The following is a 17,170-nucleotide window of genomic DNA, read 5'->3' on the forward strand; positions in this document are numbered from 1 at the left end:
AATTGTTTTTTTGACTTCTTTCCTAACCTCTTTGTATTCCCTTTTGTCATCCTACTTTACTGTCTATGAACCTAGAGTATGACTTTTTCTTCAGTTTCAATTTTACCCTTATCTCTTTATTCATCCATGGTGTTTCATTATTTTGCTTTTGTTTTATCGTATTTAAGGTGTTTGATCAGCCTGATCAAACAGCTCAATTTTCCCAGTTGGGAAGCATCATCTAAATATTTTCATCGGGGAGAGAAAGAAAAGAGATAAGGAGAGAAGGGGGAAAAGCATAAGACTTAATGCTTTTTTGTCATATACGAGGTGTTCAGATTGGTTCCAATCCCAGCCTCCGTGGCATTTCCTCCACGCTACCCTTATCTTACATCCACTTGCAACTCAGGGCAAGTTGCTGGATCTCAGTTGGATCATTTAGCACAAAATGCTTGTACAAAGCAGCTTTTGTCAGTTATTTGCTCTTGATTTCATTCTATATTTTGCCATCATTGTGGACCACCTACCAATTGAATTTTTACAAAATTTAATAAGTAAGAACTTCCATCAGAATGAGGAGAGTGCTGAATTTTGGTTTGCTTTTGTGGCGTACGTGAAAAAAATGGTCCCTTTTAATGAGACTGTATAAATAATATTCCTCCCTCCACCGCCCCTGCCCCCGTGAATATGACCACCTCCTGTCTCCAGCCTCCCTAATCCTTCTGAACACCTCCCTCTAGCTTCTTGTCTTCTCTCAGCCTCTCCATTGAGAGCTGCTGCTGTGATATTGGGCATCAATTTCTATACTCCCCTTCTTACTGTAATCTGCGTCCCTCTGGACTTGTAGGTGTTGAAATTGAATAGCGCGGTAGAGCGGTTGCAAGGATTGTGTTCCACTATTCACCCGCGCTTATTGATTGCAATGCAGACAGCACGTATAATCCGAGCTGCCTGCTGATTACCATGATTGCTGCGTGCAGCCAACACTACCCGCAAAGTTCATTGACTGCAATGAGGAGGGGGCCTGATCTGGGGTGTGCACAACTTTACTTAATGGCTGCCAGCACCTCTTAAAGGAAAAGTGCATTGTAGCTGCAAATCGACTGGAAGTCGTCTCAGTGAGGTGAAATGGCAGAGAGCAGACATCTTGATTTTTGAATTCTGCACTGGAGGCCTTGGTGCAGGAGGGAGACAGGAGGAGGGACATTCTCTATCCCCAAGGCAGCAGGAAGCTTTCCAGGCACCTGATGCGCAGGCAGTGGGAGGAGGTTGCCGACAAGGTGAATGTGAGGAGCATAACTCCTCGGACATGGATGCAGTGCAGGGAGAAGTTCAGTAATCTGATGAGAGTTGTCAAGGTAAGATCAATCTTCAAATGGCATCTCATAACAGCTGGAACGCTTACGGCCTCATTAACTGCTGAATTCATAGCACTCCAATCCTCCACCTACCTACAATCTGTAACAATCAGTGCAGTTCACTTCACCCTCACACACACTCAGCGCTATTACAAATTTCACACCCACAACTCTCATCTCACACACATACACTGACAGCTATTCAACCATGCCAGCCACTTTACCCAAACATCTCAAGACTCTCATTAACACACTTCCCTCTTTCTTGCACAAAACGATGCCATGGAACCTCAGATGGCTGCCATCATGGCTCTATGTGTCACTGTTGGAAGGGGCTTCCAGGGCACACAGCAGTCCAGCACTCTATTCTCCAACAGAGCACTAGGGAGTGCTGATGCACAACCCCAGGACCGTGGCATTGGTTCCATGGAAGAGGTACCTGTTGTCCTCCCTCAGGATGACAATATACCTGCTCCCACACCTGCCACACCACCAGTGCCTTTGCTGGCTCCAGCCTGCTGCAGCCCAGGCCGAGATGGTGCAGTCTGCAGCCAAGCCTTCTAGGCCCAGAGCCGCTTGAAGTCGTCCTCCAAAGCCATCTGCAGGCTCCTCAATGGAAGCTTAGCAGCCTTCCACCTCCCAAGCTGCAGCCAGTCTTCAGCCAATTCGATTCACTCCAGGTGATATCAAGAAACGGCTGAGTGCACTGGATACAGCAAAGGCTATGGGCCCCGACAACATCCCGGCTGTAGTGCTGAAGACTTGTGCTCCAGAACTAGCTGCGCCTCTAGCCAAGCTGCTCCAGTTCAGCTACAACACTGGCATCTACCCGACAATGTGGAAAATTGCCCAGGTATGTCCTGTCCACAAAAAGCAGGACAAATCCAATCCGGCCAATTACTGCCCCATCAGTCTACTCTGAATCATCAGCAAAGTGATGGAAGGTGTCGTTGACAGTACTATCCAGCGGCACTTACTCACCAATAACCTGCTCACTGATGCTCAGTTTGGGTTCCGCCAGGACCACTCGGCTCCAGACCTCATTACAGCCTTGGTCCAAACATGGACAAAAGAGCTGAATTCCAGAGGTGAGGTGAGAGTGACTGCCCTTGACATCAAGGCAGCATTTGACCGAGTGTGGCACCAAGGAACCCCAGTAAAACTGAAGTTAATGGGAATCAGGGAGAAAACTCTCCAGTGGCTGGAGTCATACCTAGCACAAAGGAAGATGGTAGTGTGTTGGAGGCCAATCATCTCAGCCCCAGAACATTGCTGCAGGAGTTCCTCAGGGCAGTGTCCTAGGCCCAACCATCTTCAGCTGCTTCATCAATGACCTTCCCTCCATCATAAGGTCAGAAATGGGGATGTTCGCTGATGATTGCACAGTGTTCAGTTCCATTCGCAACCCCTCAAATAATGAAGCAGTCCGAGCCCACGTGCAGCAAGACCTGGACAACATCCAGGCTTGGGCTGATAAGTGGCAAGTAACATTCGCGCCAGACAAGTGCCAGGCAATGACCATCTCCAACAAGAGAGGGTCTAACCACCTCCCCTTGACATTCAACGGCATTACCATCGCCGAATCCCCCACCATCAACATCCTGGGGGGTCACCGTTGACCAGAAACTTAACTGGACCAGCCATATAAATACTGTGGCTACAAGAGCAGGTCAGAGGTTGGGTATTCTGTGGCGAGTGACTCACCTCCTGACTCCCCAAAGCCTTTCCACCATCTACAAGGCACACGTCAGGAGTGTGATGGAATACTCTCCACTTGCCTGGATGAGTGCAGCTCCAACAACACTCAAGAAGCTCGACACCATCCAGGACAAAGCAGCCCGCTTGATTGGCACCCCATCCACCACCCTAAACATTCACTCCCTTCACCACCGGCGCACTGTGGCTGCAGTGTGTACCATCCACACGATGCACTGCAGCAACTCGCCAAGGCTTCTTCAACAGCACCTCCCAAACCCACGACCTCTACCACCTAGAAAGACAAGAGCAGCAGGCACATGGGAACAACACCACCTGCACGTTCCCCTCCAAGTCGCACACCATCCCGACTTAGAAATATATCGCTGTTCCTTCATCGTCGCTGGGTCAAAATCCTGGAACTCCCTTCCTAACAGCACTGTGGGAGAACCTTCACGGACTGCAGCAGTTCAAGAAAGCGGCTCACCACCACCTTTTCAAGGGCAATTAGGGATGGGCAGTAAATGTTGGCCTCGCCAGCGATGCCCACATCCCATGAACGAATAAAAAAGAAATAGAGGACTGATGCAGAATGAGAGTCGTGATTGCTGCCAGGATAGCGGGCACAGACCTGCATAATGCACTGCCTATGGTCGCAAACCAGTTGCACGTTGAGGGAGTGGAACACCTTTCGATTGAGAAATATTGCAGGGTTCTCATGGGGCGCACTCTAGGCAATGTGCATGCAGTCAATGGCACCTTGCACCATGGGGAAGCCTGCATCGTGTGCAAAACCTTGTGCTCCCTCCTTCTGTTTCTCTCTGTCAATGGGGAAGGAGATGCAAGTGCTTTTCTTGGTCTGTCGAGCCTCGGTGACTTCTCTGATACATCAGTGTACTGCAAACTGCGAGATGTTGCTAATGTCACCAATTGCAGCCTGAAAGGAGCCCATGCCATAAAAGTTGAGAGCAACAGTGACCTTTAAAGCCACAGGCTGCGCTCTCCATGTCCTGGCTTGAGGCTGCAGCAACTGACATAGATCAGTAACAACCTCCTTGGTAAAGCGAAGGCACCTCATATATTGCTCCTCACTGAAGTTGAGGTTGGAGAAGTGCACCCTGATGACCCTCTGTGGATATGGCCTCCTGATGAGTGCCTTGCTCCTTCTCCCCCTTCTGGCACCCTGTGGTGTCTTCCTTCATGCTGTCAGTCATGCACAATTCCCAGAGGCAGCGCTACCAGGCTCCCCATGTCTGGAGACAGATAATTTGTGATGGCAACAACAGGAGTGCAAGAAGAGCCGGACCCCTCTCTGTCCAGACAAATTAAACTTTGAACAGCTAGAACTCAGCAAAAACTACCTAGAAGTCAAGCAACAGCCAAAAGTAATAACCAGCAACTTAGCTGTAAATCCTGGATGATCCCTTTAAATACGGCTGGCGAGGGCTCCTTCATGCCGGGTACCAAGGTCAGCACGTGACAGCATTCTGAGTGCTTCTTATTTCATCCTTCGGTTGTTTTCCTTTGTTTCATCACCATGGGTATATGTTGGAACTAATGCAGCACAAACTCCGTTTCCTAGCCACCGACTCCATCCCTCTCCCTGGCCATGGCCTGAGGCTGAACCAAACCATTTGCAACCTTGGTGTCCTATTTGACCCTGAGCTGAACTTCTGACCCCATATCCTCTCCATCACCAAGATCGCCTACTTCCACCTCCTTAACATCGTCCGTCTCCACCCCTGCCTCAGCTCATCTGCTGCTGAAACCCATATCCATGCCTTTGTTACTTCTATTTTCATCGCTCCACCATTGACGCCATGCCTTCAGCTGTCTAGGCCTTAATCTCTGGAATTCTCTCCATAAATCTCTCTGGATCTCTACCTCTCTCTCCTCCTTTAAATCCTACTTCTTTAATCAAGCTTTTGGTCACCTAATATCTCCTTATAGAATCATAGAACGGTTACAGCACGGAAGGAGGCCATTCGGCCCATCAGGTTCACGCCGGCTCTATGCGAGAGCAATCCAGCTAGTTCCACTCCCCGCCCCAGCCCTGTAGCCTTGCAAATTTTTTCCTTTCACGTACTTACCCAGTTCCCTGCAGCATAAGGCTGGCTAAGTTTAAAAAGACTGTGTCCCGAAAGTCCACCCACTGAAATTACAAACGGTTCTTCCTTCATTTCTTGGGCACAAAGCCAAACACCTGTGAAGAGCCAGCACAAAAAAGAAGATTTAAGTGTTACTCACTAAGGGTAAGTATGGTTGTTCCAAGTTAACATAAATTAACAGGTTTTGGCACATTAACAGCAACAACATGGATTTATAAAGCTTGTGGCTTGGTGTCAAATTTTGTTTGATAACGCTCCTGTGAAGCGCCTTGGGACATTTTGCTACATTAATGGCACTATATAAATGCAAGTTGTTGTATATAGTTAATTTTGGTGTTGGTGTTTTTACTGCTGACAGATGTGCAAATTAGGAAAAACAGAACAATTTGATTCATTATTTGTTTGTATTGCTGCACAAACATTACTAGACAGAAGTGGAATAATATTTCAACCTTCTTGTCATATTATTGCTCTTGAATGATGCAACAAAGTTATATTGAGAAAATTATGGGAACCTGGTAGTGATCTAATGTAGGCAATGATCTAATTGAAAGCTTCAAATGATGGTTATAAACAACTCGGGCTAAATTGCAAAAGCAAAGATTATCTGCTGAACTCCAAAATTAGCTTGCAACCGAAAAAGAATTTGACTAATTTTTGTGTTGACTGAGCGTGTTTATTTTCTTCATTTGTTATACTTAAGATTAGTAAACTTGATGTGATTACGAGCAGTTTATCAAGAAACTTTCTACAATTAATTACTGGAAAATTCATTATGGATCATATATTCAATTTGTGCTTTTATTGCCAACAAACATGGAAAGTCATTTGTGAACAACCTGGGGCTACTGTGTTGGCCTGTCCCTTATTAGAACACCAAGTTATAGTCCAGCAATTTTATTTTAAATTCACAAGCTTTCGGAGATTAGAAGTGGAGTAGCCCCAGTGGTAGAGTGCCAGTGTAAATTTGGCGCCTTGCGGCAGACATTGATCCACATACTAAGAAACTTCATTCTGACAAAATCTTACTACATACTGTGTACAAATAAGCATTTTCCCTTGCTCTTGGCTAAAGTTCCATTGTGCTTGAGATGGGAATTGATGAGCTGATTAACTTGTCTCCTATATTTATAACTGTATGTGTCACAATTTCAATAATAGATAATCATTTTATGTCATGGAATTATGTGAATAGTTTACATGCATAACAGGTGTATATCAGTAAAAAGAGTCGAAATGAACAGAAAATAAATGGAAGGTGACTGTGACATTGTGATTGTATGCTGTTCTAGATGTCGTATGATCATATGGATTTGGTGAAAAGGTATTATATCATATGTGTGTGTGTAACTTTTAGACTTTATTTCTGTATTGTATCTCTGATTTTGTATTAGATGTGGCATGAAATAAATGGTACATGGCAGCCAAGAGCTTTATGCTATAAGAGGTAACTGTTAAACAGTGGATAAGTAGCAGGTATTAATGTGAGCAGGACCCAAATCCAATGCAGATGGCTGAATCTTGATTTTGGTTTTGAAGAGATAAATACTAATTGTTGTGCAAAGCAGTCTGAAAGTTGCTATTTTAAAATGTGTTCCTTATTATTTTATCCATTCATAGTTAGCATGTGTCCTTACTAATCCAGCCTAGATCGTCTTTCCTCTAATCCCTTCTTTCTAATTGTCTTTGTTTTCCCCAAACCCATCCATTCAGTGGGAGTCTGAGGACACCCAGGACTATGTGAGTAATAAACATGTGCAAGTGTGGGCATGGGCTTTCTATCACAGGTCATCAGAGGGATGTCAAAGATGAATGTAACAGAGATGATTTAAATAGAGAAGAAATGTAATGTGTTGGGTCTTAATGAAGATTTAAGAATTCAGTGTACAGTACCAAAATTAGCCTTTTTATCAGTCACTGTACTAAAGGAAGTCTGCAGTACATCCCTTGAGGCTGATGTCAAAACTACTTTGTGCTCAACCAAGTGATGGTGCTGACAGCATCTGTCTTGCCTTGTGGCAAACACGGTGCCTCCAGGCTTAAAGTGAACAGCATTAGAGTCAGTGATCAAGGTCCTGATAAGACACAGATTTTATTGGACTAGTCAATAAATGGAGTCACCATAATGTAAATTCAACAAGCCTGCTTTTTTCAGTGCTGACTGATGCAGTAAATCTAAAGCCACTTTTGCATAAACAAAAGCAACCCTTTTTTCCAAAAAAAAGCTGTGGACAGTTATGTCGTTTGCTCAGACCTTCTCCATTTACAATAACATAAAACAATTGGAATCGGGATGGTGATTTAAGAGTCTCTCCTGTTAATGGTAAAGCTATCTTTGGAACTGCAAGTGCTTTGCCAGGCTCATTGAGAAGCATTATTTACAACACAATCCCACAAGGGAAGAATTGCAGTGTAGTAATCCAAAGGGTTTCAATCATTTTAGCACTCAAAGTAAAATTCTGGTACATCACAACACTTCCCATTCATCTAAATTGTAAAATTGCACGTTTAGCAGGACCACTTGGTAATGAAGGCTGCAGCTTATTCACCTGTCCTGCTCGCTGAAGGTCACTGTGGATATGGGAGCACTTAATAGAAAAATCAAGGGAGGAATCAGCAATATCATCACACTTGTTTTGGTGGATTGTGAAACTATTAAAAGTACAATTTGTACACACTTCTGCTTTATATCACTTTCCACTGTAACATTAGTGCCATTTTACGCAAATTATAATCAAAGTTACTTTGATTCCTGCCTTTAATCTCAAATCCGTGCAAAATCAGATTGCTGGATTTCCAAAAAAAAAAATTTGTTTTCAACTAATTAACACCCAGTTTGCCTCTGAATGTTAGCAGTGACAATAAATATATACTTGTACACATCTATAAAAAGGTACAATGTGAGATAGTGTGGACATGCTAAAAAGGAACAGTAGAAACAGTATTCGGTTGTTGAGTCTTTGCTTGGGAATTAAGAAAAGAGAAATAATGTGCAGTGTACACCTTTGTTGATCACCTCTCTTTGACATCCCTGCATTACCATTTTGCATTGAGCTTTCTCTGCTCTCTCTGAATTACACAGTTGCATGGGAAATATACTTGCTGGGAGAATCTAATGGGTATTCTATTTGTACATGCAAATGTACACCGTGTAGCCTGTTGCAATGGTGCTGGCATAATGAGTGCTTTTTCCCTCCTTCACTATGTTGCGTGTGATGTGTTGCTCGTTGAGACTTGTTTTGTACTGGTTTCATGTAAACCAATAGTGCTGGATCACTAAGCTGGGCAGTTCTCCAGATTGTCTGGGCAACAAAGCCTGATAAAGATCAGCCTGTCTTGTTTTTAACATGCCATGAAAGATTTGAGATAAGAAATGGAAAGGATCAGTGAGAGAACAAAGCCCACAGTCAACTATCAGAGGGCTAGCAGGAAGAGACTGCGTAAGGTATCTTGTTTTGTATGGAGATTTCTGCCTCCTTGCCTGAGGATATTTTTGAGGACATATTCTTCTCAAATACCCTTTATTAATTGGATTTATTTGTAAACTCTAAATTACGAGATGATAAAACTCTACGAGCTGGATAGCAATGGAAGAGAGAGAAAAATTGGGTGGCAAGGCTTACTGCCACCTCATTGCGCAAAACTAAATTTCCCTCACTGTGCCCCTGCTGGGACTGTCGCTGGCCACTCCTTACCTGCCCACTTTATGCAAATGTCTGCAGGTGGTTTGGGGCCTGGGCTCCCAGCCTATTTCCTTACCTTATGTCCCTTGTCCTGATGCTCCCTGGAACTTCCCGTTGAAGCCTGGCATTAGTTCCAGAGGTAGCGGTGGGAAGGCTCTGAAGTCCCTTGATGGAGGGAGAAGACCTTGTAGCTGCCCCTTCTCCTTCAATCTCACTGCCTTGCGCCAAAAAAAATGGCCACAACTTGAAGAGCCTTCCCGAACCAGCGCAATCGGCAGAATCTCCCAAACACGTATCTGTTGATGGCCGAGGCCTTGTCCTTCAGTTGAAGTCTTTGCGACTTTTCTGCCCCTTTTAATGCTGCTCCTGCTTCTAGTGTGGCAGCACCACCCAGTGTTTATTCAGGGCCACTGGCAGACTCCCACTTACTGAAAGATCCCACTGGGAGCCCAGCTTAATGACCCCCAGTTCAGAAAAATGGGCCAGGGTCGTGGTGTGGTGATGTCAGGTCAGCGGGCAGGATGAGGGAAATCTACCCATCCATGTTTAAATTAATAATTCCACTCCAGTCACTGAAGTTAGTGAGATTGCTATAGACTAGAAACACAAATCAACATCCCCAGCCCTGTGGTATATTTAGTTGAATGAGGTGGATACAAGTATTGACCCAAAGTAGTGTATTTGTTTTCCAAACAGAACAATTGGTGGTATCATTTTTCAAATAGCAGTGATTCCCTTTTCTAATTTCGGAAAGGGACAAGGCAACAATATGATTTTTCAGTTTAATGTCCAAATGACAAATTTGGTAAAATCATAAATCGTGTTAGTGTATACTCAGTCCATAGATGGACATTTCCAGCTGTGTGAGCAGGCTACATCACAGAGAGAAGAAAAGCTGACTCTATTTTGTCCTGAACAAAGGGCATTTCCTATTATTTCAATGAACAGCTTTGCTGAGTGTCCTGGATGAATCAGAGCCTTATTCACTTCAAACAATTGACTCTAGGAGTTTGGATGGAGGTGGCAGTTTGTACAGCTGTGTGCATGTGAAAAAAGTGGTTTGCAGTGGCATTGGTGTTGCTTTTTGATTTCTACTAATTATTGCCGTAGTTAATCTTCTTTGATTTTTTTTCTATGCATTATTTCCTTTACCTGTTATCAACTTATATGATGTGTTTATTGTTATTTCTGTGGTTTGTTGAATTCAGTTAGAACATGCTAGAAGATATACAGTTGTTTCATTTGGATTACACACAAAAAGAATGCACCTCGTTTAATTAGCTAGGATGCAAATTTTATTACAATCATTAGTGCATCCTAACAAAATGCAGTGCAAAACTTGACAAAATTGCAATGACTTCTGATCATTTTCTCTAAACAATCAACTGTGATGTACATTTTGAGGTAGAGTTTCCACTTTGGGCACAATCAGAAAATTAGGTCCAAAATGCGCTTGAAATTGTGCTAGTTAAGTCGTACATCAAGTTTCCGCTAAAATTCATTTACGCAATCACAAACTTAAAAGCTTCCATGAACCTGCGCAATCGGGCAGTGTAATAGAATGTAATCATTTTTTTCCCTTTCCATTAAAAAGTATTCCATAATGTATTTAAAAGTGGTAACTTGGTGCAATTTTATTAATACAGCTGAAAATGGGTTTATCACCAAAAATAAGCATTTTTAATAAGAGTGTCCAGTCCTCCACCTGTGAGCAACCTGATTTAAAATCACTGAAAATGACTTTTTTAAAAAAACTATGCTGAAACATTTACTAGTTTCATTAGTGCACACTAGTCAGTTTCTGAGTAAATTAAATAATTTTTGATAGGAAAATCTTTTAAAACGTGCCTACTAGTGCCTGTGTGCCGAACAAAAAAGGCCGCAACTTGAAGAGCCTTCCCGAACCAGTGCAATCGGCAGAATCTCCCAGTTTTGACCTCAGGGCATGGCCAGTTTTGTAGGCAGGGCCTTATCCAGGCAAATTGAATCTTGAACGAGCATATAAGATCGCGAAAAGCATGAATGTAAGTAGTGTTGGGCGTAACTCACTTAGGTTTAAAATTCCCTGATCTTTTGTGTGGTTCGGCCGATTCCGCCTGGATTGCGTGATGGAAATAAGCGGAAACTCGACCCCTTTATGTTTATTCCTTTAAATTAAGCTGTTAATATTTTCTGGAGTCGAGAGACTGTAGTCACACATTCTTTAAAAGCATTATGATTTCTCATAACATAGATTAAAAAAAAACATATAAACCCACGCCAATTTCTAATCAATTGGTAAAGAACATATTTATGAAAAGCATGGGCTCCCTACATAGCATGCTGGCATAGTGCACTGGCAAGGCCCTGAAAGTATTTTCTTATCCTTTTTTGATACAATATGCTGGTTCGTGTTTTCCCCTTTTGTCTTGTATAGGTCAGGCCTCAACGCATGCTCCCCATCTTTTGCATAGCCCATTGGTCAGGCCTCCAAGTGCCTGCTGTGCAGCATCCTGATTGCTCTTTATTAGCTTGCATGTAACGTTGGGGTTCTTTGTGGACAGATAAACATTGTAACCTATTTGTTTTTGATGCATTTAATAATAGGAAACTGCTATTGGGGGACTGATGCCTGAAACAACATATTCCATTACTGTAGCAGCATACACCACCAGAGGGGATGGAGCTCGTAGCAAACCCAGGCTGGTTACTACTTCAGGAGCTGGTAATTAGGAATGCACACCATGTTAGCCATAGTCTGTGTTTCTTTACTCAGAGAAGTTCTTCCGACAGTAGAAAGAATTCTCAAGAAAAGTAGCATGTGGAGTCGGGACAGGTAGCAGAATGTGGCTACAAAACAGAATGCAGAGAGTAGTGGTTAAGTGTAGCGACACAGATTGGCAAAAGGTGGGAAATGGTGTTCTACAGGGATCAGTGCTGGGACCGACGTTGTTCACAATTTACATTAACGATTTGGATTCAGGATTCGGAAGTAGAATTTCAAAATTTGGGCGACACCAAATTAGGGAGTGTAGTTAATACAAAGGAAGAATGCAACAAAATAGAAGAAGACATTAATAAACTTGCAGAATGGGCGTGTAATTGGCAAATTAATTTCAATATAGATAAATAGGTAGGAAAGAATGGTAAAAAGACAATTAAAGGTTCTTTATCTGAATGCGTGCAGCATTCGTAATAGGATAGATGAATTGACGGCACAAATAGAAACAAATGGGTATGATCTCATGGCCATTACAGAGACGTGGTTGCAAGGTGACCAAGGTTGGGAGCTAAATATCCAGGGTTATTTAACATTTCAGAAGGATAGCAAAAAAGGTAACGGTGCTGGGGTCACTCTGTTAATAAAGGATGAAATTGGTATAATAGTGAGAAATGATCTTGGCTCAGAAGATCAAGATGTCGAATCAATTTGGGTGGAGGTAAGAAATAGCAAGGGAAAGAAATCACTGGTGGGAGTAGTATGTAGGCCCCTAACAGTAGCTACACTGTAGGGCAAAATATGAATCAGGAAATAAGGGGGGCTTGTAAAAAAAGGTAATGCAATAATAATGAGCGATTTTAACTTTCACATAGATTGGACAAATCAAATTGGCAAAAATAGCCCTGAGGAGGAGTTCATAGAGTGTATTAGGGACTGTTTCTTAGATCAATACGTCGGGGAACCAACTAGGGAACAGGCCATTTTGGATCTGGTAATGGGTAACGAAACAAGATTAATTAAGGATCCTTTACTTTGAGATCACTTGGGAAGCAGAGATCATAACATTTTCACATCCAGTTTGAGAGCGAGGATCTTGGGCCTGAAACGATTGTATTAAACTTAAATAAGGGCAATTGCAAAGGAATGAGGGCGGAATTGGCTAAAGTGGACTGGGTAAACAGATTAGATGTTATAGAAACATAGAAAATAGGAGCAGAGTAGGCCATTTGGACCTTCGGGCCTGCTCCGCCATTCAAAATGATCATGGCTGATCGTCTAACTCAGTACCCTGTTCCCGCTTTTTCCCCATATCCCTTGATCCCTTTAGCAATAAGAAATATATCTGTCCCCTTCTTGAATACATCTAATGACTTGGCCTCCACTGCCTTCTGTGGTAGAGAATTCCACAGGTTCACCACCCTCTTGAGTGAAGAAATTTCTCCTCATCTCTGTTCTAAATGGCATACCCCGTATCCTGAGACTGTGACCCCTGGTTCTGGACTCCCCAGCCATCGGGAACATCCTCCCTGCATCTCGTCTGTCTAGTCCTGTTAGAATTTTATATGTTTCGATGAGATCACCTCTCATTCTTCTAAACCCTAGTGAATATAGGCCTAGTCGACTCAATCTCTCCTCATACGTCAGTCCTGCCATCCCAGGAATCAGTCTGATAAACCTTCGTTGCACTCGCTCCATGGCAAGGATATCCTTCCTCAGATAAGGCTACCAAATTGCACACAACACTCCAGATGTGGTCTCACCAAGGCCCGGTATAACTGCAGTAAGACATCCCTGCTCCTGTACTCAAATCCTCTTGCAATGAAGGCCAATATACCATTCGCCTTCCCAACTGCTTGCTGCACCTGAATGCTCACTTTCAGCGACTGGTGTACAAGGACACCCAGATCTCGTTGCACCTCCCCTTTTCCAAATCTATCACCATTCAGTTAATAATCTGCCTTTCTATTTTTACAACCAAAGTGGATATCCTCACATTTATCCACGTTATACTGCATCTGCCATGTTCTTGCCCACTCACCCAACTTGTCTAAATCACATTGGAGCCTCTTTGCATCCTCCTCACAGCTCACATTCCACCCCAGCTTTGTGTCGTCTGCAAACTTGGAAATGTTACATCTAGTTCACTCATCCAAATCATTGATATATATTGTGAATAGCTGGGGCCCAAGCACTGATCCCTGTAGTACCCCACTAGTCACTGCCTGCCACCCAGAAAAAGACCCGTTTATTCCTACCCTCTGTTTTCTGTCTGTCAACCAATTCTCAACCAATGCCAGTATATTCCCCCCCAATCCCATGTGCTTTAATTTTGCACACTAACCTCTTGTGTGGGACCTTATCAAAAGCCTTCTGAAAATCGAAATAAACCACATCCACTGGTTCTCCCCTATCTATTCTACTAGTTACATCCTCAAAAAACTCCAGTAGATTTGTTAAGCATGATTTCCCTTTCATAAACCCATGCTGACTTTGTTCCATTCCGTTAATGCCTCCAAGTGTTCTGTTATCACATCTTTTATAATAGACTCTAGCATTTTCCCCACTACTGATTTCAGGCTAACTGGTCTGTAATTCCCTGTTTTTTCTCTCCCTCCTTTTTTAAATAGTGGGGTTACATTTGCCACCCTCCAATCTGTAGGAACTGTTCCAGAGTCTATTGAATTTTGGAAGATGATCACTAATGCATCCACTATTTCCAGGACCACTTCCTTTAGTACTCTGGGATGTAGATTATCAGGCCCTGGGGATTTGTCAGCCTTTAGCCCCATTAATTTCCCTAGCACTTTTTTTTAACAATACTGGTTTCCTTCAGTTTCTCCCTCTGACTAGACCCTTGGTTCCCTAACATTTCTAGCAAGTTATTTGTGTCCTCCTTTGTGAAGACAGAACCAAAGTATGTGTTTAATTGTTCTGCCATTTCTTTGTTCCCCATTATAATTTCCCCCATTTCTGACTGTAAGGGACCTACATTTGTCTTCACTAATCTTTTTCTCTTGACATATTTATAGAAGCTTTTACAGTCAGTTTTTATGTTCCCTGCTAGTTTACTCTCACTCAATTTTTCCCCTCTTAATCAATCTTTTTGTCCTCCTTTGCTGAATTCTGAACTGCTCCCAATCCTCAGGCTTGCTGCTTTTTCTGGCAATTTTATGGAGTGATGGTGGATAAGCAGTGGCAAACGTCTACGAGATATTTTATGACTAGCAACAAAAATATATCCCTGTCAGGAAGAAAGACACCACAAAAAGGGTGAACCAACCATGGCTAACTAAGGAAGTCAAGGATGGTATCAGGTTAAAAGAAAAAGCATACAACATGGCAAAGATTACTGGTAAGCCCAAAGATTGGGAAAACTTTAAAAACCAGCAAAGCATGACTTGAAGAATAATAAAGAGGGAGAAAATAAATTATGAGAGTAAACTAGCAAGAAATATAAAAACTGACAGTAAAAGCTTCTACAAGTATATAAAAAGGAAGAGGGTAGCTAAAGTAAACATTGGTCCCTTAGAGGATGAGACTGGGAAATAATAATGGAAAACAAGGAAATGGCAGAGGAATTGCACTGATATTTTGTATCTGTCTTCACAGTAGAAGACACGAATAACATACCAATAATAGTAGAAAATCAAGGGGCAAAGGAGAGGGAGGAACTAAAATCAATCACTATCACTCGAGAAAAAGTACTACGTAAACTAATGGGTCTAAAGGCTGACAAGTTCCCTGGACCTGATGGCTTGCATCTGAGGGTCTTAAAGGAAGCGGCTACAGAGATAGTGGATGCATTGGTTGTAATCTTCCAGAATTCACTAGATTCTGGAAAGATCCCAGCGGATTGGAAAACCACAAACGTAACACCACTATTCAAGAAGGGAGTGAGACAGAAAGCAGGTAACTATAGACCAGTTAGCCTAACATTTGTCATTGGGAAAATGCTAGAATCCATTATTAAGGAAGTAGTAGCAGGACATTTGGAGACTTATAATACAATCAAGGAGAGTCAACATGGTTTGATGAAGGAGAAATCATGTCTGACAAATTTATTGGAGTTCTTTGAGGAAGTAACAGGCAGGGTGGATAAAGGGGAACCAATGGATGCAGTATATTTGGATTTCCAAAAGGCATTCAATAATGTTGACCGGAAGTCACCGGTTAACGGTTTTAGCTTAGTACACAGAGGAAGAGTCAATTCTCTCTTAATTCTCAATTCGCTTTATTAACGTTATTAGATCATGTACATACCGCTTATACGTCTAGTTAGATATAGGCATGTAGTTTACAGCAGGTTATACAGGTTTATACTCAAACTAGGATTTAAACGCACACCCACTAGGTTTCTCTAGTAATACTCCCCGAGTATCAGGCTTTAAACGCACACCCACTAGGTTTCCTGACGACACTCCCAGAGTGGTCCCAGAATAGAAAGGATATTATATTACCCGGAAAAGAGAGACGCTGCTGGCCAGGCAATTCTCCCTCTTACTCCCGACGTCGTCTCCACGTCCTCGACGCAGTCTTTGCGTCCCTGACATAAGGAATTCACTTCCACGAGGGTTAGTCTCCAGAGTCTCCTTCACAAACAAAGACACACCAACAAAAACACACACACACACTCTCTCTCACAAACAAACAAAGACACACACTGAGCCCAAGCCAGCAACTCTTCAGTTTTTATTCCCCAAGTCTGTCTTTTCGAACGATGCTGTCTTCTCCGGTTGGCTCAAAGTTGCTGGAGTGACCGATGTCATCCCCTGATTGGCTCTGTTCCAAGGGCTCAGGTAGCATCACCGTTCCTTTGTCTCTCTAAGAAGCGGAACGAATTCAAACCGGTTCTGGCCAGTTCAGACCAGTGACTGAACTCCAGGTCACCTCAGTTCAAAAGGTCAGTGTCTTTGTTAGCACTTCGAATTCAGCTCAGCAGTCTTCTGCAGCCTCTGGCCAACAATAAGGTGCCACATAAAAGATTACTGCACAAGATAAGAGCTCATGGTGTTGGGGGTAATATACTGGCATGGATAGAGGATTGGATAACTCACAGAAAACAAAGAGTCAGGATTAAAGGGTCATTTTCAAAATGGCAACCTGTAACTAGTGGGGTGCCGCAGGGCTCAGTGCTGAGGCCTCAACTATTTACAATATATATCAATGACTTGGATGAAGGAACAGAGAGTGTCTTGTGGCCAAATTTGCTGATGATACAAAGATAGGTGGAAAAGCAAGTTGCGATGAGGACACAAAGGGCCCGATTTTACCAGGGGTGCAGGTTCCCGGCGGATGGGCAAGCGGGCGCGTTGGTAACGCGCCCGGTGAAATTAGTGGGTTTCCCGCGCAATCGCAGCAGGCAACGCACTAATTGGATCCACTTACCTGCTCCTCCGGGTTCCCCGCTGCTGATCTGCGCATCGGGCGGGCTGCGCATGCGCAGTAAGATCTGTCAGCTGGAGGCGCTCTATTTAAAGGGGCAGTCCTCCACTGACAGATGCTGCAAGAAATAGCAAAGATGACTGCATGGAGCAGCCCAGGGGGACGGCAGCTCCCAGTTTAATGATCCCTCACCCCAGGTATCAATACATGGGGTGAGGAGGAGGGGGACGACAGAGATCTTCCACCCAGCGGGCGGGAGGAAGC

The 17,170-nt window shown here is 43.3% G+C and overlaps 1 protein-coding gene across 8 annotated transcripts in view; it reads left to right on the forward strand.

Annotated features, from left to right (window-relative positions):
• LOC137325201 (receptor-type tyrosine-protein phosphatase F-like) overlaps positions 1-17,170 on the forward strand; it is a 521,369-nt gene that overhangs the window by 370,076 nt on the left and 134,123 nt on the right. For 4 of the 8 annotated variants that reach the window (XM_067990027.1, XM_067990026.1, XM_067990031.1 and 1 more), the window contains 2 exons: positions 6,854-6,880; positions 11,410-11,527. In XM_067990027.1, the coding sequence (XP_067846128.1) occupies positions 6,854-6,880; positions 11,410-11,527 (145 nt within the window). The remainder of the gene's footprint in view (positions 1-6,853; positions 6,881-11,409; positions 11,528-17,170) is intronic. The other 4 variants (XM_067990029.1, XM_067990032.1, XM_067990030.1 and 1 more) reach the window with 1 other exon arrangement.

Source organism: Heptranchias perlo, chromosome 9, assembly GCF_035084215.1.
Source record: "Heptranchias perlo isolate sHepPer1 chromosome 9, sHepPer1.hap1, whole genome shotgun sequence".
Taxonomy (NCBI): domain Eukaryota; kingdom Metazoa; phylum Chordata; class Chondrichthyes; order Hexanchiformes; family Hexanchidae; genus Heptranchias; species Heptranchias perlo.